This window comes from Paroedura picta, chromosome 1 (genome assembly GCF_049243985.1).
Source record: "Paroedura picta isolate Pp20150507F chromosome 1, Ppicta_v3.0, whole genome shotgun sequence".
In the NCBI taxonomy this organism is placed as follows: Eukaryota; Metazoa; Chordata; class Lepidosauria; order Squamata; family Gekkonidae; genus Paroedura; species Paroedura picta.
Genome location: NC_135369.1, coordinates 144,265,821 through 144,293,024, shown reverse-complemented (window position 1 = coordinate 144,293,024; position 27,204 = coordinate 144,265,821). Strand labels below are relative to the sequence as shown.

The 27,204-nt window shown below is 42.9% G+C and overlaps 1 protein-coding gene across 2 annotated transcripts in view; it reads right to left on the bottom strand.

Moving 5' to 3' along the window:
• COL9A1 (collagen type IX alpha 1 chain) overlaps positions 1-27,204 on the bottom strand; it is a 109,274-nt gene that overhangs the window by 2,714 nt on the left and 79,356 nt on the right. For both annotated transcript variants that reach the window (XM_077307542.1, XM_077307547.1), the window contains exons 29-37: positions 24,220-24,273; positions 23,407-23,478; positions 15,184-15,219; positions 15,050-15,094; positions 14,149-14,181; positions 11,096-11,242; positions 9,347-9,401; positions 6,745-6,933; positions 3,897-3,974 (exon numbers count right to left, since the gene is read on the bottom strand). In XM_077307542.1, coding sequence (XP_077163657.1) covers positions 3,897-3,974; positions 6,745-6,933; positions 9,347-9,401; positions 11,096-11,242; positions 14,149-14,181; positions 15,050-15,094; positions 15,184-15,219; positions 23,407-23,478; positions 24,220-24,273 — 709 coding nt within the window. The remainder of the gene's footprint in view (positions 1-3,896; positions 3,975-6,744; positions 6,934-9,346; positions 9,402-11,095; positions 11,243-14,148; positions 14,182-15,049; positions 15,095-15,183; positions 15,220-23,406; positions 23,479-24,219; positions 24,274-27,204) is intronic.

Genomic DNA, 27,204 nt, shown 5'->3' with positions numbered 1-27,204 from the left:
TACTGCGTTAGCCTGACCTAAGAAGTAAGAGCTGCTTTTTTCACATCCTAGAAGCAAAGACTTCCCTCTGACTATGGGCGTAGGAAAAAGAAGGGTTACTAATCATAAATGCCTATTCTTGGGCACCTCCAAAGGACTGTCCACCCATCCTTTGGAGCGTCCTGGTGTTGGTGGCACTCTTGGGCAAGTGTGGAACTAGTAAATGCATAATCTACTCTGTCCTTCCCTTGTTTAATGCCTGCAGGGCTATTGCTGTCCTGATCTGCCAGGCCCAGGCTAGCCCAATCTTGTCAGATCTCAGAACTAAGCAGGGTCGTCCTGATAGTACTCAGGTGAGAGACAACTGAGGAAGCCCAGGAATGCAACACAGAGGTAGGCAATGAAAAACCATGTTTGTTTGTCTAAAATCCCTATAGAGTCACTATAAACTGGCTGCAACTTGACAGCACTTTCCACATGTAAGTTTATTACTATTCTTGTTAGAGTAGTGTTAGTTTCCAGGAGCTGAGTGGCTTTTGCTAATGACTGTTCCAGGAAGCCATTCTTCTGGGTGGTTTTCCTTATCACTAGGAGGAGGTGCTAGTCTGGAAGGTGAAACTGCCATCTGAACATGTTGAAAAATGGAATTTACAAAAATATACTTCCTTTTCCTCTGACAGGAGGGACTTAAATCTCACACTCAAGTCTTCCTTCCCTCACACCAGCACACATTAAGACGTCCAGCAAAAGCACATAGACTTGTCTTCAGGACCCATAATGCACGGGGGTTTTAGCGCACATTCGGGGTGGAATGGTGGCGACTAAAATCACCGATAACACACGGTGCCGGCTGCAACCGGCCGCAGCTTCGGTGCATGCCGCCGAAAAAGCCGCGTTTGCGAAATGCAGAAGAAAGCGCAGCTTCCAGGTGACCGGGGCGCAACCATAAGCGGCGCCCGGATCACCGCGTGCATAATCGGTTACTCTGGGTTTTGCCGCCGTTGCGCCCCGCCCCGTGCATAACAGGTGTGCTTCGCATCTTCCCCCTCCGCGTTTTCCATGTGACCCGAAATCGCCGTTTTGGCGGCCGTGCATAATGAGCCCAGCTGAGTCAGACTACCGGTGCAAAACCCTGGAGCTCCTCTAAGCCCTGATAGTGGCAGACACGGAGGCTGAAGCCGGAGTCCCCTCTCCCCCGGTAAAGGTGGGGGAAGTTCTTTAGCATCTGAAACTGTCTCATGCTGTGAGACTGCTGGTCCATCTAGCCCAGTACAATTTATTCTGACAAGCAATAATCTCCCAGGACCTCAGGCAAAGACCATTCATACTCATGAATCCTTGAATATGGGACTATCTGTAAGCAAAGCAAAGCACATGCTCTGTCACTGATCTATGTCCCTCCCTCTGGGGGAGAATTAAGACCAAATCCTCCTCCCCCCCAGTTGCCAGCTACTGTGACTCCATAGTTCAAAGTGAGAAGAAATCTGAAACTAATTTTGCTCATGTAGAAAATTTAGCATACCGATGAGGGGAGAAGGAGAGAAACATTTTATATAACTTGGCTGCTAAGCAATTTAAAACAATTCTACTTACTGAAGTTTCACAGATGGCTATTTAGTAAGTATACTTTAATAAGTGTTTGTAACTTCCAGAGAAGAATGAATTTAGAACATTATGATTCACAAAAATAGGACTTTGAGACTCAAAATTTAACTTTTAACCGGCAAAGGATCTTTACCACAATTCCCACTAGAGGGCACTTGTGTCACATACATGAAAAAGAGCTTCCAGGAGTTCTATATCTGCAGCGCTCCACAGTAAATTACGGTACACTAAGTTTTGAAATGCTGGCCAACCAAAATCAGACCTGAAGGATACACAAACTGTTATACATTGTGTATATCCTGACGATAAGTGATAAACCCACTTGCTCTTTTAAACTACTTATTGAGTTTGAGCCTAACTGCAGTCACATTTGATATATCATCAGAACATTAAGAAGAGCCATGATGGATCTGACTAGTGGCCCATCTAGTCCACTATCCTAATTGCTTCTAAATGGCACTTCCCCTCAGTCACCAATGGCTAATAGCCATCAGTAGACTTATCCTCCATGACTCTATCTAGTGCCCTTTTAAAGCAGTTTGTTCCTGTAGCTATCGTTACATCTTCTGGCTGCAAATTCCACATTTGAATCACTCTACGGAAAGTAGTACTTCCTTTTGTGTGTCTGGACCTATTGCCCATCAGTTTCATTGGCTGAAATCTAGAAGCTGAACTGGCAGTCTTAAAATGGTTGCCCAGTGTCAGGATCTCCAAGCACCACAGCATCCTGCCATAATTACAGCTGTGGGAGTGGAAAGGAGGGGAAGGGTACATTCTTTGGGCTTCTCTGGTCTGTTTTATATCTTGTTGTGCTTTTGAACTTTGTGTAACTAATAGCTAGACTGGTGCTGTCAGAATCACCCCAAAAGACAAGTGGGGCTGGTTTGTTATCTGTAGCCTGGCCTGGATGTGAAGTACCGGATGTGGCACCTGGGGAGTATCAACAGGGGCCCTCTGTTCTCTTGGGGGCTGTTCGTGGGTCATTGTGGGGTGGGTTGATTAGGAAATACGTTGATCTGCATATGCCTAAGAAATCAATTTTGACAAGTATCATGAGCTCTGTTCTGCTGTATCAATAAAAGTGCTTTTGCTGAAATGCCAAGCCTGTTTAATTGAGAAATCGACTGGAATGTGACACTCACTTGGCCAAGTTTTATCCAATATCTGGTCATGTCACCCAGTAGTTGCTTGGCTCATTAACTAAGCCAAAGAACTGTTGATTCCTCGAAGTGTCCAAGCAAAAGAAAAGGAAATCTTGCAGCTGGTTAATAAAGATGTTTGTTTTTTTTCAATCCAATAAATTTTTCTGTTGTATTATTTATTGCAAGAAATGTTGAAATTGAAGAATTATGCTGTGATCAGAAGTAATCCAAACGGGGTCCAAGGTAAATGCCCGTTTTCAACAGGAATGCTTCCTCAATGCTTACTTCCTTGATAAGGTGATGGCTTATACAATTAAATATACGTCTAAGTGTGTCACTTTGGCTAATAGCTCATACCATTCCGGAATACATTTAATTGTATAAGCCATCACCTTATCAAGGAAGTAAGCATCGAAGAAGCATTCCTGTTGAAAACGGGCAGCTACCTTGGACCCTGTTTGGATTACTTCCCTAAGGTTCCTATCAGAGAGAACCCCTCTAGCTCTATAAGGTTGAGAATAGCCAAACACACTTCATATTTTCAAAACTGAAAAATAGTAAGAATAAATTTTTAAAAATGCCCTTTCAAATTAAAAGGAAACAATCTGGTTGCATTAGTGGGTGGGGAGCACATAAATATTCCAGACTCTCACACTGGAGTGATCCCCCCAATTGTTATTTTAATGAAAAATATCCTCCAGAGTTCAAAGGTTAGTTTTAAAAATTGCAGGTAACAAAGTTAAGTCTGGGAAAACCAATCTCCCACTCCTAATTGCAAAGCGACTAGTAGGTAACACAACAATTCAGATATTTAATTGGCATAATTCACAAATTATTTGTATAATATACAAATTATGTCAGTCAAATTAGTACAATTTAAATCAGGCATCCTCATCTTAAAATGAACACTGCCTTCTACTATGTAGACCTCTGAACTGGAACAGAAGTGAAGAAACTTTCCAGATCGAAAGATGCTTTTGCAAAAGTGGAGAAACTAAGGAGATTGTGCATTTACATAAATATGACTGTTCAAAAGCATTACATGGAAAGCTAGTTGTTGTTTCAGTACACTCACTTCCTGTATGTTCTTAAAAGCTACAATCAATCTTAATGCACAGTTGCATAAGGACTGCTTGGACACCTGATCCCCAAACAGTGGTCAACATTTACCTGGGAGTCCTGTTGTCCCTGGCAAGCCTTTGGGCCCTCGACCGGGGAACCCTCTTTCCCCCTTTTCACCAGTTTCACCTAAAACAGACCAATAAAACATGGCATTCAGGCTGTGTCAAGACATGTTCTGTACTGAAAGTCACTGGAAACCAGCTAGCTAGCAAAACTAATAAATAGTTCAGTGCAAGCCATTGACAGTAATGTAGCTGAAAGACCACATGTAATGTTTTGTGACCATGCAAAGGTATAACTGTTGCCATGCCATAAATTCTGATGGGTTCAGGTGTGTAGCCATCAGCTGCCAGGCTGGTGTATGCTGAACAATGGAAAGAAAACAGTATCCTAAAGATCCAGTACTGGTTATCTAAAATACAGAAAATGCATGCAGGGGACAGGGATTCTATCCGGTTTAAAGCAACACAAAAAATGTTGCTGATAACAGTTTAGTTTGGAAATGGTAATCTTAAGGTTTTTTATCATCTCTATAACAATGCAATGTATATCCCAATGTATAATGGGTGCAGGGGGCAGAAGGAACTTAGACCCCTAGGGCCCTGACCTGGATAAGCCAACGTGATCTGTGCAGCTCTTCTTCAAGATCTAAGCTTCTGAGTGCGAGCATACTTCGTTCTGTTCATTTCTAGTTCCTATACAATCATTCTTCATCTTTGTCTACTTTTTCCATCTGTGAGGCATGTATCTGAAGGTTTGTGTTTCTTCTCCATGTACATTAACCAGGTGCTCTAAGCACATGTCCTTTTTCAGCTCTACATGTTTATTCATTAAAAGTAAAGGTAAAGGTATCCCCTGTGCAAGCACCGAGTCATGTCTGACCCTTGGGGTGACGCCCTCTAGCGTTTTCATGGCAGACTCAATACGGGGTGGCCTTGCCAGTGCCTTCCCCAGTCATTTCTGTTTTACCCTCCAGCAGTAATGGGTACTCATTTTACCGTCCTCGATAGGATGGAAGACTGAGTCAACCTTGAGCCGGCTGATGGGATCAAATTCCCAACCTCATGGGCAGACAGCTTCAGACAGCATTTCTGCCACTTACCACTCTGTGCCACAAGAGGCTCATTCATTATTCCACTACATTTACATGTGGTGTATTTTCAAGTGCTGCTTACTGGATTCTGCCTAAAGTTCACATGGATGGATTTATTTACATGGATTTATTTATGCAAGTGTGGCTTCAAGCCCCTGAAGGCCCAATGAACACATGCACTTACACTGGCAAAGACCTCCCTGCTTGTGAATGGAAATATCCCAGACTGACCTGCATGAAGTGCCACTCCTTCAGGGCAGGAGACCATGAGGAGTGGTATCAGAAGTGTCTGCAGTGAAAAGAGCAAATTGGTGGAAACCAACAATTTAATCTAGATCCAACCCAATGTAATACCAGGGGAGTGACTGTGCACCATGCAGTGCGGGTGGCAGTGGGAGATCTCCTGTGGTGTCCTAACTTGGCACCTCGTCTTATGAGACATGGCACAAGGCCCCATGGATGCAGATCACTTGGATTAAACAGAGACTGTGGCATAAAAGGGCAATGGTAGCACCTCAGCTGATAACACAGTCTCTATAATGGATGCAGGGGGCAGAAGGAACTTAGACCCCTAGATCTACCTACACTAGTTGGCTCTGGTGAGGGCAGAATATGCTGGGCCCTGACCTGGATAAGCCAAGCTAGCCCAGTCTCATCATATCTCAGAAGTGCTAAGCAGGGTCTGCCCCAGTCAATATTTGGATAGGAGACTTTCAATAAAATCCAAGGTCACATTGCAGAGGCAAGCAATAGCCACCCACTTTTGAATGTCTCTTGCCTTGAAAAACCATACATGGTCACTGTAAGTTGGCTGCCACTGCCAAAAGCCCCTCCACCTGAGGGGCTTAGTGGACCTCTGCTACTGTTGGATTTTCCCACATAGAAGACTGATTCAGTGGTAAGTGTGTGAGCCCACACTTGCATTAGCTGGTCTCCACGCACAAAGGGAAATCTGTGCCCTCTAGTTAACATCCTAGTTGGGAAAGGAGGCTTAACAGCCTGATTCTAAGTAAAGGCCTTTTTCTGCAGCTCTAAATGCTTTAGAAGAGGACAACCACCCTCTTCAAAGCCACTTGCTGTCTACAGATCTTGGCTAGAGAAGAAACTACTGTCGCCGCAACAGTTTTATCACTTGGTACCATAAAATATCTCATATCTACTAAATATGAAAGTTCATTATTGCAAGTCAAAAGTAAAATATGACCATAGAAGGATACTCCTTTACAAGCGGTGAGTTGATTTTAAAAAAATCTATTTTTGGCACATTATCGTATTTTTGACAGATCAAGAAATCTGCCTTTGTTGCGTGTCATTCCTTTGTTTTATTGCACTGTCAGAAGAGAACAATCAAATTAAACTGGCAACAGATTTCTAGCATAATACTGGAAAGTATGGTTCCTCTGCGCAGTACACTGAAATTTTTGCTTTATATCACCCACCTCACATCAGTGGCTATCCACATAAAGTCAAAGCATGTTGTTTGAGTGTATTCCCTTTCTTCGATTTGAAGGGCTGCATGTATATTCATTCATTCATTCATCCATCCATTCATTGTATTCATATACCGCCCCTCCACTGTGGCTCAGGGCGGCTATATTACCCTTTGAGTGCATGAGGTCATTTCATTTTTGAGGCAGGGGGCTGAGTTAGCACTGTCACCATCTCACAACTGTAGGCTGGTACGTCCCACCCCCTTAACATATTAGTAGCACTGGGATATGGGTAAGCTAAAATGGATCTGGCATTTGACCACTTCACTGGGAGTCACCCCCAAGTATAAGGATTGGAGCCTGAGTCTCTTACCTTTGATCCCTTTCAGGCCGATTTCACCAGGAGGACCCTTAAGGCCAGGCAGTCCTCGGGTTCCAACCTGCCCTGGGAAGCCATTTTCTCCAGGGGATCCAGGGACCCCAGGGGGTCCAGGTCGGCCTGGGAGGCCAGGAGCACCAAATTCAGGCCTCCGGAGGCTGGCAGCCAGCTGAGCCAGTTGTTCTGTGAAATTCAAAGAGTGAAGGGAGGAATGATAAAATTAAGGCTGCTGTGGATTGTTATTTGTAAGCATTTACATAATCGGAAAGCAATTATTCCTGGGCTTCTTTTGGTTGTGAGTTTGCTTCTTGCCTTCCGGCAATTGTCAATATGTTTTCAAACCAGCCTCTGTATCTATGAGGATTTTCTTCTTTAAAATTACAGCACAACATTCTCATTATTCTAATCAAAGCCAGTGGAGTGTGCAGAATTGCCAAACGGGGCCTATGGGCCTGACATTGAAATTCCTTAGCTTAGACACCTCCACGAAATTGGTAGCACAAGATTTACAGGCTTGGAGATGGGACCATCAGGAGTTAGCATATAATAGTTACAGAAAATAAGGTGAAAAGGGATACAGTATTCAAGTGGGTAGTCGGGAGAAGATTATTCACACAATAATGTTGCTCTTGAAAGGAGCTATGAGAGAATACACTTGTTGCACCCTGGGATTTGTGAAAAGATTCAAATTCTATTTGGGCCAGAGAGAGATCGGCATAGAAGTTTCCAAACATTTTCACTATCACTTTTTTCAGGTGCCTGCAAATTACCTGTGTGAATGCTGCACTGAAGCTGGTAACAATTTGCTTTGCATTATCTAGCAATCCTGAATTTCCTTTTCTAAGTACAACCCTGGTCTGATAAAAAGAGAGGAATATATTTTGTTGGAAACTCGTGCTGTACTCCATTGGCCAATTCATTTTATTTTAAGAAAAAGAGTAGTGGCAAGAGAGACTGTCTCAAATCAAACCACAGAGCTCAATGCAAGCCTCTTAATGTCCTGGATTGCATCAGGCCAATATCCCTCGGGAGGTGCTCAGGAGCATCCACCTGCTGGGCCACTTCTTTCCACACAATGAATCCCAGCCAGAAACTAAGTACTAAAATATAAATCAAGAATGAAACAAATGTTCAAGGGATGAACCTTATCCATCCCAGAAAAAGAATGATAATTAGCTGCCCTCCCACATACCTCAGCATATTTTAAACTGCTGAACCCCACCACTGTCTATTAATTCCCCTGCTTTAAGGAAATTGTTCGCTGCTTTAATTGAATGGCAGGAGTGCTATAACGACAGGGCAAACTTTGAACACGACCAATTTCAACCTCCTTCTAAACCCTATAAAAATGACTTCTTAAGCTCCATAAAATGTAAATTGCAAATTAAAAATTAATGGTTCAGTAAAGTTATTTATCATCGCTCATTCTTTTGGCATTAATTATATCGACGGTCTGGCACTGCAGAGGCTCTCCAGGATGACAGCTGTCAGGCAGTCTAGGGCGCTCTTATGCGTTGGTGCCATAAGAAAGCAGGTCAAACAATGACCCCACTGTATTCTTCACATGCCATTGCGTTCCCTGGGCCTCGAGTATTGTGGGTGATTGAAATCAAAAGCTGAGCTCCCACATGCTCGGAGGGAATCCTTTACTCTTACATCCAGCTTCTCACAGAGATTTGTAACAAGTGGCACTATCTCGTAGATGGGCCTCATGCAATCTTGGTGATTTTATATTGGCCCTTGATGTCACGGAATGCCCAGAGGACTCAGGCCCCGCCCCCCTAAGGCTTCACCAGACCCCACGCTTTGTGGTTCTTGCTCACCCACCTCATGAAGGACTGTTTATTGATTTAGATGCAGGTTGGTCTGAAGCAGCAGAACAAATTTAGAGCCCAGTGGCACCTTTAAGACCAACAAAGTTGTATTCAAGGTGTAAACTTCCATGGCATGCACACTTCAGTGTGAGTAAACCTTTGTTGTGCCATGGGACTCAGGCTTTGCTCTATTCAGTCTACAACATTTGTATCCTATCATTCTGCGCTTATGAGGGCCACCAATGCAGCAAATATACATGAAAAAAATGATAGTAGTAGTAGAAGAAGAAGAGGAAGAAGAAGAGGAAGAAGAGCTGGTTCTTATATGCCGCTTTTCTCTACGCAAAGGAGTCTCAAAGCAGCTTACAATTGCCTTTCCTTTCCTTACAACACACACACTATGAGGTGGGTGAGGTCGAGGGAGCCCTGATATTACTGCTCAGTCAGAACAGCTTTATCAGGACTGTGGCAAGCCCAAGGTCACCCAGCTGGTTGCATGTGGGGGAGTGCAGAATCGAACCCAACTTCCCAGATTAGAAGTCTGCACTCCTAAGCACTACAACAAGCTGGCTCAGGTGATCAGTTAAATCGATTATACCATTTTCACTAACTGAATTTAGTTAACCCCAAATTTGCCATCTGAGTTGCTTTATGCAAAATATTACCAAAGGGAATTTAACAATCAATGTCTGGTTTTAATGCATTCCCTGACACGAGACAAAGGACACAATGCACGCACAGCCTTCTGGCTAGCCATGTAAGTAGATAGAGGTGTTATTTACCTTGCATTACTCTCATGCAAACCTGCTTAATGTGTGCATCAGTTGGCCCTCTACCCTGGAATAAAAATCTTATTAAAATCATTCAATAAGCATTGACGCACATTGCAGGTTACTGGCAATGAAAACACTGTTAAGATGAAAGGTTCAGTCCAGCAGCTGAAAACCATGCCTCCACCTTTACTTCTGCTGGCCAGAGCACCTCCAACAATCATGGAGCGACAGGGAGTCAGGAAAAGGGGAGGAGAGCACTGCTTCCCTTGTTCAGTCATGAACTCCTTCTATAGCTTGTCTGCAATTTGCCTCTGTCCTTACCATAGAGGTACAGGAAGCACTGCAGAGAAGGAAACAATCCATAGGAGGGGAAAGGATGTAGTAATACAGTATCCTGCTGCATTCAGTACAGATCATAGCCAGATTATTTTGGGTCTCCAACTCCTTGAAGGCTCAGTTGCTGTGAGTTTCAGCAGTGGGGCACATTGCCCCCATGCAGCCGCAGAAGCCGCCCACACATACACACAATCCCCCCCCCCCCGATTCCATTCAGCCTTTCGTATTTTCCTGAACACACAAATGGATACATGTTTCTTTCAACAAGAACTCAACATCCAGCCTTAGTATTTATTGGTGCAAAATAGTCATAAGTTCCACCGAGCTGCATTGTTTTAGGAGACATGGCAAAATTAGTGCTACAGATAAGTTTGGGTACTGCACTATCACAGATAAACTTAGCTTGGTACTGCCAAGCCCCTAGTCACTGCCCTGAGCTCCTGTTCTCTGCTGCAAGTGTGTGTGTGTGGGGGGGGGAGTTAAAAAATTTACCAGCAGTACAGACATGATGATGTGACTTTCTAGGAAAACCCAGGAATGATAGAAGCAGCTGTAGGAATTGCCAGAAATTCTATGGTAAAACCATCGAGTTTCTGGAAATTCCTTGAGCTACCATTGCAGCTTCCAGATTTTCACTGGAAGTGACATCATCACACTTGTAACATCATCCCTACACCCAACCCTCCTTCTGGTTGCCAGGCCTGACAACCCTAATTTAACTAAGCATTTTAGTTTCTCATGTTAACTTTCTAGACATTCAAATTACAAAATGAAAGCATTTGTAACCCACAGTATTAGTGCTAGTATCTTGCATTCCTCTGAATTTATGCTATGATCAATGTACCCACAAAATGCAGTTGGATTAACTATGGACACTGCCATCTGGAGGAAGCCTGGCATATATTCACTAAACAGCAAAATAGCAATACCCATGATGATACCATGATCTTATCCACAGCTCAGGTTCTTTTGAGCAGGTCTATTTATTTATTTATATGGATGGATTACATCCCACTGTTCCACTCTCCAGATACAGCATATGTTGTGTATAAGTACCAGGATAAAAATGGTGTGACATCCAACACAGGATCAGATGCTACCGTCAATGACAGAGTAGCAGAGGCAGGAACAACCAACTTGCTACACCACCTTTAAAAAAAAGGCACCAACCCTGCATAAGAACATGATGACTTCCTACTTATTCTTTCATACCCTTCCCTACCAGTTCACTTCCATACAAATAAGGTTTAGCAGATTGTTGCCTGCACCATATGGATTAAAAGCTGCTGCTTTCAAAAAGATGAGAGACGTATAAAGAGGTATTCTTTCCATATGTATTTTTCATTTCTAATACAGCCATCAGCTTTGTCACGTAACAGGCCAATTACATAAACACATGAGTAAAAGGAAGTTGTTACTCACAGCTGGACCCTGGCTTCCTGGTAGCCCCGGAGTCCCTTGTTCCCCTTGCATGCCACGAGGTCCAGGTGGCCCACGCAATCCTTCTATCCCAGGCAAACCACGACTGCCTTCAGGCCCACGTGACCCAGGTTCACCAGGATTCCCAACCTAAAAATGACATGTACTGAGCATATTACTCCTTCCTACGAATGGCTACTCTTCCACAATGTCCTAGGTAACCCACTGTAACAGCGGTAGATCCTATCCCCTATCCTACACTTCTCTGAGCAAAGTGTATTTATTAAAATATTTATAGCCCAGTTTTCCTTTTGGCTGAGGTTTGAAGCCCTCCTCCAATCTATGGAGACTTCCTCCAATGCAAGTGGCCTCTTGAGTCTCCTATGTTGTCTACTTAGGTTGGAGGAAGGCTATCTAGGGATGCCACTCACCAGTTGGGACCTGGAGCTCCCCCTGAATTACAGGTCATCTCCAGACTGAAAAGACCAGTTTCCCCAGAGAGAATGGCAGCTTCGGAGGGCGGACTCCATAGCATTATACACTGAGCTCCCTCCCCAACCCAAATCCCCCCACTCCTGGCTCCACCCCCAAAGTTTCCAGGTATTTCCCCACCCAGAGCTGGCAACCCTAGGTATAATTTCATATTTAGTCCTGTGTTTTGCTGAGCGATAATACAGCATGTGGAAAATGGAAAGGTTAGTTAGTAGATGGTGATTTGCCTGTCTCTTTTGAGTGTGGCCGCATTCAAATCTCAGCATTCAAATTGGTTCTGATTCTTTAACTAAGATTCAAAGTAGCCCTAGTAATTAAGAAAAATTGTAGAATGCAGCAATGGCCTCATCTGAGGCTTTCAGTTTCAGTTTCATTTCATTTTGGTGGCAAAGGTGGCGTTGCTATAAAGGAGGGCTGTACACGTGCATCACAGTACGAGAACAGATAAGAAAGAGACATCCGCACAGCAAGCGGCATTTGCCTTCGCTTTTCCCTCCAGGTACCTCCGTGCCGATACATAACTTAAGCAATATGAATCCCTGAAGCAATTCTAAACTTTTGCAAAAGCCCCATGAATATATTAAATATTTAAACACAGCTTAACTACCCAGAAGACCATAAACCACAACAGCTTTTAAGCTCTCAATTTTTGCATTCTATAAATATAACTGTGAAGGAAATAAATATTAGATAAGCTAGAAATTGGTGTTACAAATGTTTGCAAACGGCTGCCCTTGTAGAGCGAAGGGGAAATAACCTGAACTATTTCTGCGTCTCAGAGAAATACAAAACTCTGATGCCTGGATTTCTAATCACAGTATTTTGTATTCCTGGAGTAAAAATACATATATAGGAAAGATATTGCAAAGATGTTATTGTTACGATTCAGTGTTGAAAATAATGGAAATCAAACAAGTCCACAAGGGACCTGCATTTGTCGTGTTTCCAAGCCTCAAATAATCCTACTTAACCTGAAACTAAATCTCCTGAATTTTATACCTTCTTCGTATACTGCAAAAAGGCAGCCTCTTTTTTATGAACTGTTTGCTGCTACTCTGTAGAACATGAGCCACTAGTGACAAAAGCATAATTGTTACTATTTTAATTTTTTAAATAAAAAATTAACATTTGTGTTTATTATCTACTACACAATGCACTTGTGCACCTGTGCAGTGATCCCTCGCACTGAGAGGTTGTAGTCCCCAGCACACAGAGAAGCCTCTTCCCACATTACAAGCAGGCTTAACTCATTCCAGGACAAATGCCTGCTGATCCAGTATCTTCCATCTCTGCCCTCCCCACAGAGGCACCACTAACTCTTTCCCCTGCCCTGACTCTCGTCCCCGCTGAGCCTGAGAGAGCATGGCCCCCACTTGCTGGGACATCCAGGGGTTTTTTTTGCCTAATTCACATATTGGTGCCTCTCATTTGTACAACTGGACTTTACACTCCACACCCAATCTGCACTCTTCCATAAGCATAGAAGCAGAGCTGTATGCATATCTATCTGGAGGGGAGAGCTCTCCATTGCAATCTCATGCCTTCCTGCAATGTGTTCATTAAACATGCTGCTTAGTTATTTATTTATCATATGTGTAATATAGCCAGGAGTTCCTAAGATTGTCTGGCTGCTGAGCAAGAGATGTTTGGAGGTGCCTCCCCCCCCCCGGCATTCCTTGGAGTCCTTCCAACGAGCAAAGACAGGGCCAACCCTGCTGAGCTTCCTAGACATGATTAGGCTTGCCTGGCCTATCCAGGTCAGGCATTAAACATACCTGGACTGTCTGAAAAGGTCTACTCATCACAGAGATGTACTTATAAAGCATCGTAAAATTGAGTCAGATGCAACAGCCTATAAACAGTAGCATATTCTGTGCCATTTCAGATGCTCAACGGGAGCTGAATCTGGGCCCCTGTTTCTGCTTTATTGCTGCCTCCTAAAACTATTATATCATCAGGAGAGTCCCTTTTCATTTTTCATTCTTTCCAAATCCTATAGTCTTTGTTGTTCATATACACCAACAACTAAGCTAATCCCTTTTTTCTTTCTAAGCCATCAAGCAGACATATATACATATATATACATATACATACACACACTGAAATTCCTTGCTATTTTTTATTAGAAAAAAAGGTAGTGTTACTATTAGACTACATTCTACATCCACATTCAGTGAGTGTACTGTGTGACATGCATAGAAGATGCACAACCCTGTATATATGACCTCTTCAAAAATGCAATTCACAGACTCAATTCAGTCTGCAAGTTCCTTCTTGCATTCTCACACTATTAATTTGCCTCTCTCTTTATGTGCTCCCTTTCCATCCCCAGACAGCTGGGGGGGGGGGGGTGCTCATGTTTCTAACTTCGCAAACCCCTCCAGCAGTTTACAGCTTAAAAATAAAAAAATGAATGATGGATCACATTTGCCTTAACTTCCTTGCTTAGGGAACTAAATATTTAAGCTCCATTTGTGAAACCAAACAACCATCTTCTTTTTGATATATTCTGCTGATTTATTATGCCTTTAATTTTCCGTAACAATGCAGTTCATCATACTTACAGATCCTTTAGGGCCTGGCAAACCCGTGTCACCCTAACAAAACAAGATAAACTATGTCAAGATGGTATATGACTATGTTGACTTAAATATTAGAAGAAAGGAGTATTCCTGGCATGTGCAAAGAAATCCCCAAAAAGATGAAAAGTTATAACAAGAAATTCATACTATTCATTCCATTAGCCTCAAAACTCATACCATTAGCCTCAAAACAGCAATGCTGAAGAGAGAGTATTCATCTACCATTAGCATGTCCTATTCACTGTACAAGAGCCAATTCAGAAAGAACCACAATATTCTCGCTTTTACAGTGGTCAGAGCTCTCCTCCAATGCAAGGAGTATCCTGCTTATGTAAGACTTATGTAAGACTGTTCATTCTTGTCTGTTTATTGCATGGCATGTGTGTAATGTAGCCAGGAGATCCTAAGATTGTCTGGCAGCTAGGCAAGAGATGTTTGGAGATGGTTTGCTATTGTCTGTCCCCACATCGCAACCCTGATATTCCTTGGAGGTTGCCCTTCCAAATGCTGTCCAGAGCTGACCCCACTTAGCTTCTGAGATCTGGTAAGATCGGACTTGCCTGGGATATCCAGTTTAGGATGCTTGTGGAAGAGATACAAGGTTACTTGTGCCAGTACAGTATTGGATGCAACCCAGAGTCTTCTACAACAAATATGGCCATGAAAACCTAATATAAATTTATTCTTTATGAATTTATCTATTACTTCAGCTGTCTTATTTAGCACTTAGTGATATTATTGCGAGATATCCAGTTCATTTTCACTCATTTCAAATATGAAATATGATCTTTTCATCCATGTCATGAGGGGAGAACCTTCCAATTTTGTCTGTTTTAGATGTATACGAAGCTTTAAACTGTACGAAATGGAAAGTAGGTCTTACTAGGTCTCCTCTTCCTCCTAGCTCCCCTTCTCCACCAGCAGAACCCTGTGTTAGAACAAGAGGTTAGTATCAGGTATTCTTGCAGAATTATGACAATATCAGAAACATAAAAAACAACACAGATATATACTTACTTGTTCTCCTTTGGGTCCTGGTTCTCCAATTATACCCTATTTGGAATTTTAAAAGATGATTACTTTTAAAAAATTAAAACAATATTAACAAATATAAATTCAATAAAATCAGAGTTCTATAATAGTTCCATTTATTGAATTATGTTTATATTTCATTTATTCATTTGATTTATAGACCGCCCCTCACTGCGATGTCTTGGGTTGGTGTTGCTAACAATGCAAATGCAGATGACAGTTTTGTGACACTAGACATTGGGTCAGTCAGATGAACATGCATCTCTATGTAAATAAAGTTATAATTTTGAAATAGTGTATTTGTATTAAAATCTTACAGGGGCAGGAAAGAAGTGGTAAGGTGATGTATGGAGCTAAATATGGTCATGATTATGCAGTTGCCTTGTATACATACAAAACCCGGGGGCCAGGGGGTTAACAATTGGTTCCAAAGCCCAAGAATCCACAAAGGCATGCTATATGTTTTTTATAAATGAAGTACATTCTTCTTCCATATCTATATACACGTTTTATAGGCAAATTCAGGGGAAATCCTTCCCCTTAATCTAAGCTCTGTATGTATTGTTTTGATGCACACAAGGTTCCCTCTGAAAGCTACCTTTCCATTCATGTCCATGGACTACTTGTTTCTTTGTTTGTTTATTGCTATCAAGTTGCAATTGTCTTATGGCAACCCTGTATGGTTTCAAGACCAGAGATGTTCAGAGCGGGTTTACCATGGCCTGCCTCTTAACAATGACTCTGGTATTCCTTGGTGGTCTCCCATCCAAATACTAAGCATCCAAATGCTTAGCTTCTGAGCTCTGATGTGATTAGGCTAGCTGAGGGTTTGCAGGTCATGGGCAATGCAGCTCCCTTTAAGCACTTGGAGCTGTCCCTCGTACTGAAGTTAAATGGCTTTGTGTGCATGAGAATCACTGGATATGATAACCATGACATCCTCATTGCAGAACTCTTTCATAAACACAAAGTTAAGAAATAAAAGCAACACTGAATTTTTAAATGAATTCAGATACAATAAGCGCTATATCGGTAAAGAGGTTAAAAGTGTATATACTGCATTAGAGGCAAAGAACCAAGGATGAGGGACAGAGATGAAGAAGGAAAAATTCCCTACTGTTGCCCAGAGTAAGGCTGAGTTCAAAGTTTCCCTCGGTAGCTTCAGCCTACTGTCCTAGAAGCCTGCTTTCTAGGTTGGCGTCGGACTCCTTAGGGCAGTTCAGATCTTCACACATTTGAATTCAGAAGATTTAAGAAGCAAATGCACATTTCCAGGTAGAATAAAAATGCATAATTTTGTGAAGAGGTGCTCCCCTGACAGCCTTTCAATGTAAATTTAGCGTTTACTCTTATCTACCTCAGCACTTCCTCCTTGTCTTTGTGTCCAGACTCCAGAGTTCCTGTGTACCTCCACTTAGCCTACTGCCTTCAAGGGTGACTCATTTACCATTTGGCTTGGTTTACTGGTCTATTTTCTCAAGATGCCCTTGGGGCAAACTTGGTATTTGTGGTTGCCACCTTTTCATCTGCTGGGGATCCTGCCTTTTTTACAGCTGTATAAACACATTTAACATAGGAAGCTTCATATCAGGAAAAGCTTCTGCCCTTGATTTTCTGTCATGCAGCTCTTAAAGGCAAACTTTCTCAATAATCAGAAATCTATTTTCGTGAGACAAATTGGGAAGGTCTCCCATTTAAAAAATTGACAATACTGACCATTTATTTATTTGCTTGCTTGCTTGCTTGCTTACTTTAACCTGCCCTTCCAAGAGTTCAGGGATGGTTATAACAAGTAAAAAATATACAAATTTATACAATACAAAAATGTACATATAGAATCTTACATTAATTCTAAAAACAAAAACAAACACAAAATATAAACTTTGTGACAATGCAAAATATAGCATTGCTTGTCACAATTATGAATCTTGCCAGGTTCTAAATTTTGTCTAGAAGAGGGAGGTAGCAGTATAGAGGAATATCAATTCTCTAATCAAGATGACTAGATGGAAACTGACAGGGAGATCAGCTGAAACTGAATGGACCCGAAGGCCTCCACCATAGGCCCAGAGGAACAACTCCATCTTGCTGGCCCTGCAGAACTGTTTAAGGTCCTGCAGGGCTCTGCTCACATCAGATTATTCCACCAAGCCAGGCCAAGGCCAAAAAAGTCCTGGCCCTGGTTTAGGCTGATTTTATGGGGCCAGGGATCCTCAGCAGATCTTGATAGCCAGATAGCCAGAGTTCTTTAGGGCAGGGGTAGTCAACCTGTGGTCCTCCAGAAGTCCATGGATTACAATTCCCATGAGCCCCTGCCACCATTTGCTGGCAGGGGCTCAGGAGAATTGTAGTCCATGGACATCTGAAGGACCACAGGTGGACTACCCCTGCTTTAGGGGACATTATGGGAGGGGCAGTCTATACTGATTCAGGATAAGGCAGCTTCATGTGTGCTTTTTTTGTGATGGACCAGAAAGGACAGCCTCTCCACAAAACACATACACAAAGAGCAAAGAACAGACATGCCTTATTTGTAGATCTGATCAACAGAATGAGTTGGCAGATTTCTGAGCTGGTGGAATGGACTGTACTACCTCAAGTTACAAGTAAAGATAAAAGGTAAAGGTATCCCCTGTGCAAGCACCAAGTCATGTCTGACCCTTGGGGTGACGCCCTCTAGCGTTTTCATGGCAAACTCAATACGGGGTGGTTTGCCAGTGCCTTCCCCAGTCATTACCGTTTACCCCCCAGCAAGCTGGGTACTCATTTTACCGACCTCGGAACGATGGAAGGCTGAGTCAACCTTGAGCCGGCTGCTGGGATTGAACTTCCAGCCTCATGGGCAGAGCTTCAGACTGCATTTCTGCTGCCTTACCACTCTGTGCCACAAGAGGCTCTCAAGTTACAAGTAGAGCATATCATTTCCCCCATGTCAAAAATTCTTTTCAAATAGAAAATAAAAACTCAGCCTATCAGACATAAAGGTTTCAACCATTCCCCCATCCGATGTATTAGTTTTCCTAATGTTCTCTAATGCTTGTACTTGCAAGGATCCCCACTCCCCCCCCACACACATACTCATTGGAGTATCCCATTATATTGTACCCCTTCAGTGTAAAGTGGTACAATCCATTCTACTTAGACCTTAATTATTAATTCTGCTGTATATGTGGACCAATCCTTACACAATCAACATCTAGGGGCATCTACAGTACAAAATCACATTGGTTTTATCCTAGTTACACTTTCATAACTTTCCCAAAGAATACTGGAAAATATAATTGCATGAAGGCAAGGAGAATGCTGTTAGAGCTCCTTAGCCTCCTTGCAGAACTACAGTTCCCAGAAACCCCTGAAAGAATTACTATTAAATTAGTTTAAGTTTGCACTACAGATTTGCCCCCCAGACACATCTGTCAAGAATAATCTAGTTGAAGCTGTTGTAAAGCCAGCTTTATGCCTACAGTGTTTGCACAGCAATGTTATGCAGGGATTTGAGTTCAGAGAAGCTCTAAAAGAGTAACATCAAAATATCAGCTACATTTTCAGTATAGAGACACAGCTGGTTTCTTCATTGTGGTTGGACTATTATATTGATTTGGGGCCACTGGTCCCTACAAGAATGCAACTATCAAAAAACCAGAGAAGCAGAGAAGCCTGCCATGGAACAACACCCCTACTTTTGAGGCCTGCCTGGGACTGCAAAAATATGATGGATATCAAGACCTACTAGGTGGCAAAACTGGGCAATATGCTGTGAGCCTCCTGGTGGTCTCAAGTCCTATAGACCCAAGTAAGGAAATCCAGTTTGTAAAACCCTTGTAGACAGTTCTGAAAATGCAGAGGAAATGTCAGCCTTGGTACCTCTGATGCATTTCCCTCTTCCAGCAGTGCTTCTTGTTGAGTCCCATGTTGCTATTGCTACATCATGAGAACTTCCTGCTTCCACATTTAAAACACTGTTATCCTAAAATTTTAAGTGGAGAAAACATAACTTAAAACAGGATGGGACGGGCAGTATTTTCTCCATATCATTTAATGGGCAGATGGCAGTTTGCTTTTGATGTGGAAAGAGGGAGAATCTGAAAAAATACATCAAGTGGCATGGACTCAAAATATTTTGTTATGCACACAGCTCAAAAGAGAGACATTAACTTCTATCAAAGATTGCTGGGATCAAACTATGATGCTCATAGTCAAGATTCTTCCGGGCCTTCACCTCACCTCCACAACAGTCCCATCTGCCCTGAGAAGGTTGACTCCTGGGCTTGTGGAACTTATAAGGAGTAATAGCAGAGCTGTGCTAAAGACAGAAGAATTTTATCCCCTTCCTTCACCTTTCTACAGCAAATTAAACCCACCTAGCTAGTACTCCACATGAGTCCTGCCACCCAGGGGCAGACAGGAATACTGGGGGGGGGGAGGAAATGGAGAAGAGTCATGATCTTTGTGCGAGTAGACTGCAGTAGCCAACCCTTTGGCTGTAACAAAACGTGTGAGTAAAGCATAAGTGTATTTTTAAAAAATATATATAAAACCATCTCACCACATATACAACTAAAAAGCAATTGTCAACACAAATTCAGCAACCTTTTCACAAATATTTGTCTAACAAACAAAAACACACACAGGGTTGCTTTGTAGCCATAGGGCTCAGAAGAGAGTGAAAAGGAAGTAATTTCCCCTTCTGCTCCTTGGCCGTAACTGAGGGGCACATTACCCGGCTCTAGCCATGGCTTGGGCAATGAATTGGGTGCCTGGGTCTGCTGGGGCAGGGCTTCTGGGAGGTATAAGGAAGGAGAGTTTCCTTTACTTAGGAAGCTGTGACCCAGGAAGTTGCCTTAGTTGGCTCTTGATTCTCAGATCTTAAGAAGCCATGGTGCTCCGTTGCCTTGTTCCTCCTAGGAAGAAGGATTCAGCTCCCAAAATCATGAGCATTCACCTAGGAGCCATCTCTATCGACAACAAAGCCCTTGGCTTTGCCAATCCCTGTAATTTCTTGATTTCTCAGCAGGTGGTCAAAAGCTAGAGGAAGAGTCCCCCCTCACCATCTGATACCCTCAGGCCCATCTCTTTTGCTATCCTTAAAAGGCTCTTCAGGCAGCTGCTCACAATTTGTTGGTTGGAGTTCAATGTCACCTTGTTCTGGGTTGCCTTCATTTTGATCTTCTACAGGAGCCTTACATAACAGTCATGGCATCATGCTGGGATGCCTCAGGCCCTTAATTATTAAAATGTCACCACATGTGAGTTGGAGCTCCACGTGGTTTTACAGCAGTCTAAAGTGGACCAGAAGGGGTGGCAAGCTTGCATACACCTTCAGGCAACTGCACGGGGACAGCCATAAGGCCTTGGATCACTGGACCCTTCCTCATCCAGGTAGATGGGACCTTCTTTACCAGGTTCCAGTTCACCAGAATACTGTGGACTGGGCTGGGCACCCTGCAAATCTATCCCAAGGTCTCTGGAGTGCATTCCTTTTGCATAAAGGTAAAGGTAAAGGTATCCCCTGTGCAAGCACCGAGTCATGTCTGACCCTTGGGGTGACGCCCTCTAGCGTTTTCTTGGCAGACTCAATACGGGGTGGTTTGCCAGTGCCTTCCCCAGTCATCACCATTTACCCCCCAGCAAGCTGGGTACTCATTTTACCGACCTCGGAAGGATGGAAGGCTGAGTCAACCTTGAGCCGGCTGCTGGGATTGAACTCCCAACCTCATGGGCAGACAGATTCAGACAGCATATCGCTGCCTTACCACTCTGCGCCACAAGAGGCTCCTCCTTTTGCATAGAGACTGCCAAAGAAGTGGTGGTGCTTAGGCTCTCTCCAGCTTGCATCCGGGCCATCAGCGTTGGAGATCCACAATTAAGTCCTCTATTAACACCCGCTTTACTCCACTAGCTACCTCCCTTTCTTTCAGTTCTGACTGGACGGGGCAGTGTCTGGATAGTGGCCCATGGCATCATACATTGGGCTTGGATCTACATGGTTTCATCCTGATGAGGGAGAGTGTTGGGGTTGGAGGAACCACTCTCAGTCACGTGGTCTGTGAGCATGGGGATGTGCTGGGAGGAGCTAATGACTACCGTCACCTCCCAAGACATCCTTTGGGGACCTCCAAATACCTTGATCATCATTGTATGCCAATAAATGTTTCTAAAAAAAAGATTACCACTTGGGCAAAAAGTGAGAGAGAGGTGAATGTGAGAGAAGGGTGACTTTATCAGCAGCTATGGACAAGGCTTTTCATTTCATTGTTTCCTGCTCCTGAGAGCACAGCTCTTCTGGTTGGTGCAAATGGTACAAGGCTGTGTCCTCAACCAGGATTGATATGGCAGGCAGAAAGGCAGCAGTGTGGTCGCGCAAGTTATGGAAGCAGTGGGTGGCTCCATCATATGGCACCCAGACATTTCATAGAATCATAGAGTTAGAAGGGATCTTCAGGGTTCTCTGGTCCAACCCCCTGCACAATGCAGGAACACACAACTACCAGCCCACCCGCTCACAATCTGCCTAAGTTCCTAAAATCAGCATTTCTGTCAGATGACTATCTAGCCTCTGCTTAAAAACTTCGAAAGAAGGAGAACTCGCCAGCTCCCGAGGAAACCTGTTCCACTGAGGAACTGCTCTGTCAGGAACTTCTTCCAGATGTTTAGCTAAAAATTCTTTTGAATTAATTTTAACTGATTGGTTCTCGTCCGACCCTCTGGGGCAACAGAAAACAACACTTCTCCATCTTCTATATGACAGCCTTTCAAGTATTTGAAGATGGTTATCATATCACCTCTTAGTCGTCTTCTCTCAAGGCTAAACAGACCAAGCTCCCTCAACCTTTCCTCATATGACTTGGTCTCCAAACCCCTCACCATGTTCATAGCCCTCCTCTGAACATGCTCCAGTTTCTCTTCATCTTTCTCCAGTTGTGGTGTCCAAAACTGAACACAGTACTCCAAGTGAGGTTTTACCAGAGCAGAGTAAATTGATAACATCACCTTGCGTGATCTGAACACTCTACTTCTTTTAATACAGCTTCAAACCCCGTTTGCCTTTTTAGGTACCAAGTCATGCTGCTGACTAATGTTCAGTGGACGGTCTCCTAAGACCCCTAGATCCTTTTCACATGTACTACTGCCAAGACAAGTCTCACCCATCCTATAGTGATGCATTTGATTCTTCTTACCTAAATGCAGAACTTTACATTTTGCATTATTTAACTATTTCATTATGACGTGGCCCTTTCATGCTTGGATAGTGTACTTATCTCAGAATGGGGTCAATATGCATGGCTGTACGGCATTTGGAATGCCCTCCTTTTATTGGTGCAGCCATAGGAGCATTTGGGCATTGGGCCAGATTCAAATTAGAGGAGGCTGAGCCTGTGTGCCAGCCTCCCCTGGTCTCGGGACCCCATAAAAGGTTACTGTAGAAATCTCAGATGCAATGAAGCATGCAAAACAATGCTAGTAAATGCTAAATGCCAACTACTATTGATTGGGAGTGAACTTTTTCCAAGTTATGTCCTAGGAAGTGATTTCCATGGGACCTCCAAGCATGTTGCCAGGTAAAAGCCATAATGATGCTGCTTGTCAGAGGATCAATAAGACTAAGCTTCTGACTAATATGAAAGCAGATACTAAAAATTATCCAGCATACGGGATACAACAGAAATGGCGGATTTCTCCAAAATACCAACAGAATTATGTCAAAATCAAAATTTGCAAGCTTTCTACAAAGGTCCAGGTGATATTAATATTCAGGTGATGAAACAATAAAAGTTCATGAAAGTCATGCTCATTTACTGACATGGGATGGCTCTCAAAGATCATGGAAGTCATGGTGTGAAGAGCTACAATAGGAAACCAGATTTGTATGTGGGATTCAGAAGGATGGAATGGGCAAAAATATCGCACTGTTTTACTTACGGTATTTGTGTGAAAACTTCAATAAACATATACAAAAGAATTTTTTATGAGCTTCATTAAAGCAGAAGGAGAAGTGGAGAAAAATCCAAGGGGACAATTTTGATGGTGGCACCGCAATAACTTTCAGGGACATAAAACTATAAGCTATAACCAGCTAGTACTATTTTTCCAGTTTTGCTTCATAAGTGGATTCGAGAATTTTGTGAGTTATTTAAATAGTTATTCTTGGTGAGAAGATTTATGCTGGAATGAGGTGCATTAATTCCTACTGGGAAATTGTACACTCACCCGGTCACCTGTAGCACCTGGTAGTCCTGGAGGTCCAGGTAAACCTGGGAGGCCTAGGTCACCTTCGGCACCCTGTGCAAAGAATCAAGGAGACAGACTCTAAGACAGTTTTTAGATGAAATAAAGTGATAGTTATTAGTCATTAGCTAGCCTCCGTGAAGCAAGTTATGGACTTACTATGAATTGCAGGACATAATGTAACAGTGACTGTTCCCCTTTCTTTTAAATGGAAGATCATATTGAGCTGTCTCTGGCACTTCACTATGGCAGTGAGAAACCAGCAGTTTCTTGCTTTTCATGGGTGTGCTAAAAATACTATCACCCCTCTCCCCTAGTGTGCGGGCATTCCTCTCTAACAGTGAGCTCTTTCAGACCCCAAATATTCAGGCTGCCTTCGAGCAGACATCATGTAAATGGCGTTTGAATCATCTGAAAGAAACCATTCATGGTCACTAGCTATGAATGCCAAATAAAAGCTGGAGGGGTGGGGGCTAGTCTTTCAGTATTTCTGCTTCTTAAAACTGAACAGCACTTCCAAACAAGCAAATAACCTCTCTAAACACCATATACAAAGAGAGACTTCCGGTTTTTCTCCTTCATAGGACTGCATAAAAATTGCCCGCTCCAAAAAGAGTTTCCTGGGATTCCTAATCAGAAAAATGTGATTACAGTAGAGTCCCTAGCTGGGATAAGGAAAGCTAAAACAGCAGCTCTATTCATGTTCCCTTTTGACTCCTTTCACAAGTGAATGAGGGACACCAGCACTTGAGAAAATAAACATGAACCAGATAGAAAGAGGCACTGGCTGCTTACCAATTTACCCGGTATGCCTGGTGGACCTGCAGGACCTGGCTCTCCTCTGCTACCCTTTCAAAAAACAAGAGAGCACTGTTATAGCATAGGAGCATTTTCCTCTGGAAGCAAATTAAAGCAAAATGTATTTTTATTAAGTTAGAACAGAAGCAAACATACATATGTGGAATACGTCTGCATAGGGTTGTCAAATCTCATGGGCCACCAGTGATGGGGGGGGGGGGGTAGAGTTGTCAGATCCAGGTTGGGAAACCCCTGGAGGTTTGGGAGTGGATCCTGGGAGGACAGGGACCACAGTGGGGTACAATGCTATACAGCTCCCCCTCCAAAGCATCCATTTTTTCAGGTAGAGAAAAGCAGCATATAAGAACCAACTCTTCTTCTTCAGGGGAACAGATCCCTGTAGTCTAGAGATGTGCTGTAATTCTGGGGGATCCCCAGATCCCACCTGGAGGCTGTCATCCCTGATTCTGTATCACAGTGCTCTTCTGGGTCCTACTGTATTGGATGGCTGCATCATTTTATGTGGATAGGCCTCTGTGACCACTGGCTGTAGCATATCCAACGTGGTTAGAATGCCAAATTAAGACGAACCCTAACTTGGTTCAAATCCCTACTCAGCCAAAAATCTCACAAGGTGTCCTTGAGCTAATCAGTACCTCTCCACCTAGTCTACCTTATAGATTTGTTCTGTGGATAAAACAGACAACATAAACATGTTGGCTGTCTTGAGCCCTTAGAAGAAGGACATTATAAAAAATAGATATAGCTGAGAGCATTCAATTAGAGCAGGATTATCACATCCTGACAATATTACAGTGGTTTTCAGATACAGAAATCTCCTCCCATGAAAATGTGTTGATAAAGCCTTCCTGTATTGACTTTGCTACATCAAAATGCATGAATGGACCTTGTGCTAGCTATCCAACATGAGTTCTGAGTAAAACTTATCATAACAGTATATCATATACATAAGATTTACGTATGTAAAGAACAACTCTGGCCATGACTCAGGATGGAAGCCACATCACTGATGCAAATAGCTTTGCATTTATACTATCTTATGTCAAGGCAAATGTAGCTCTGCCTTGAAGCAGGCCTTTCTCCACAGCCACTCCTGAGCTCTGGAAATTCACATCCGTCAAGGTATCGATTGCACGCCACACTAGTTGGTGTGTCTAAGGATGCCTAGCTAAAGATGTATTCATTTCAGCTGCCGTATGATTGGTCAATCTGCTTCCATCCCTGTCCCTGGTGAGTTCTTCTGGTTTAGTGTCAGTGTGTCTGCTGTTGTATATACAGATATGTTTTGAAGATGGCATATATTGGAAATTTTAATAAATCTACACGTAACAGTTTCCTGTTCACCATTGTGAAACCTTGACCTAAAGTTGCACTGAGGTTTTGTAAATCAATAAAATAAAAAGCAAAACAGAGAACACACTCCAGAGAGCTACTATGTTTTGCAAGATGGATCATTAATTTAACTATTTCTCTCTACATAACAAACTTTTGGTCTCTTTTGGTCCTCCCAAAAGCCATGCATATAAGAACCAACTCTTCTTCTTCTTCTTCATGCTTGGAATCATGGGGCCAGTGCCGGAAAAGGGCCATGCAGAATGAGGTCGCTATAAGAGGGAGGAGAGATCCCATCTCCTCCCTCTTATGCCAGTAGAAAAGTTGGCAGGATTCAAGCAAATATAACTGGATATGTCTTTGATGTTTAAGAATTAATACTTTGGAACAATCATAACAGCAAGTTAAAAGGATTTCAACCACAAATTGAGCTTGGTAATGATGCAGAGCAATTTCCAAAAGATGTATGAAGCTAGAAATATGAGAGGCAAGAAGCTATATTTTGAATTAAGGCATTAAAATCCTATTCTGTTGTTTTTGGAGATGAGGTTTCTCCTCCCGCTCCCATCATACACACAGTTCTTACTGTAACCAGAAGGCATACTTCATAGGACCAATGGATTGTTTTACTCCTCCCCATAGGAGTAAATCCAAAAACCCTGTGAAGAGTGCTTGCACTCAAAAGCTCACGCCTTGAATAAATCTTTGTTAGTCTTAAAGGTGCTACTGGACTCCATTTTTGTTGTGCTGCTTCAGACCAACACAGCTACCCACTTGATTCCCTAAGTGCAAGTTTGAATCTTGTGACACAATAAGTTTGAACAGAAGTTAAAATTGAACCCCAGTTCTCCTTACTTGCAAACAAACAGCCTGATGCCTTTTTGTTTGCCTGCAGAGGGCTGCTTTGCACAAGCATCTGAATCAGTGCAAAGCTTGTCTGCATCCTACTGTCTGTGATAGCAGAGTAGAACCATTCTAAACACCTGCAAAGTGAACACTAGGATTCCCCCTACCCGTTCCTTTATGCTTTTGGCCCAATGGCTTTCGAATGTGACTGGGGAACCAGGAGTCTGTGGCGAATCCCCGTAATGGCAATATGTTATCTAGTCAGGATCTTGCTTTGCTGTATTAAACATGTTGGTGAATTCCTGGAACTTTGATGTGTTTTTAAAATGGTACTCTTATCTTTTGATTGAAACCTTATGCCAGCTACAATAGAACATGTGGTCTAGGACTGCGTATAATTTTGCCACTCTCACATCCTATCCCCCACTCCATGTCTAACTAGGTAAGGCTGTGCATCATAACATTATGTGTGGCCACTGGACCTGTTTCGATTGAACCAATGCAGCACCTCTCTCATTTGAGCCATCCCCCTCCCCTTGCAAAGCCTGGTTTTTAGATCTGATGTAAATGAGGCTAAACCAGGATATGTGAAAGCATGCTGATTTGAGAGAGGCTGGTGGAACATCTTATCATGAACCAACTGGTGACAAGGTACCCAGCGAGTCTGTCATTGTATTGGACCAGCATGCTGAAGTATGTAAAGGGACAGTCTAAAGCACACACTGGCTTATTTGGATTAAATAGGCATGACACACTCAGGTTGCACATTTGCAATTTGATATA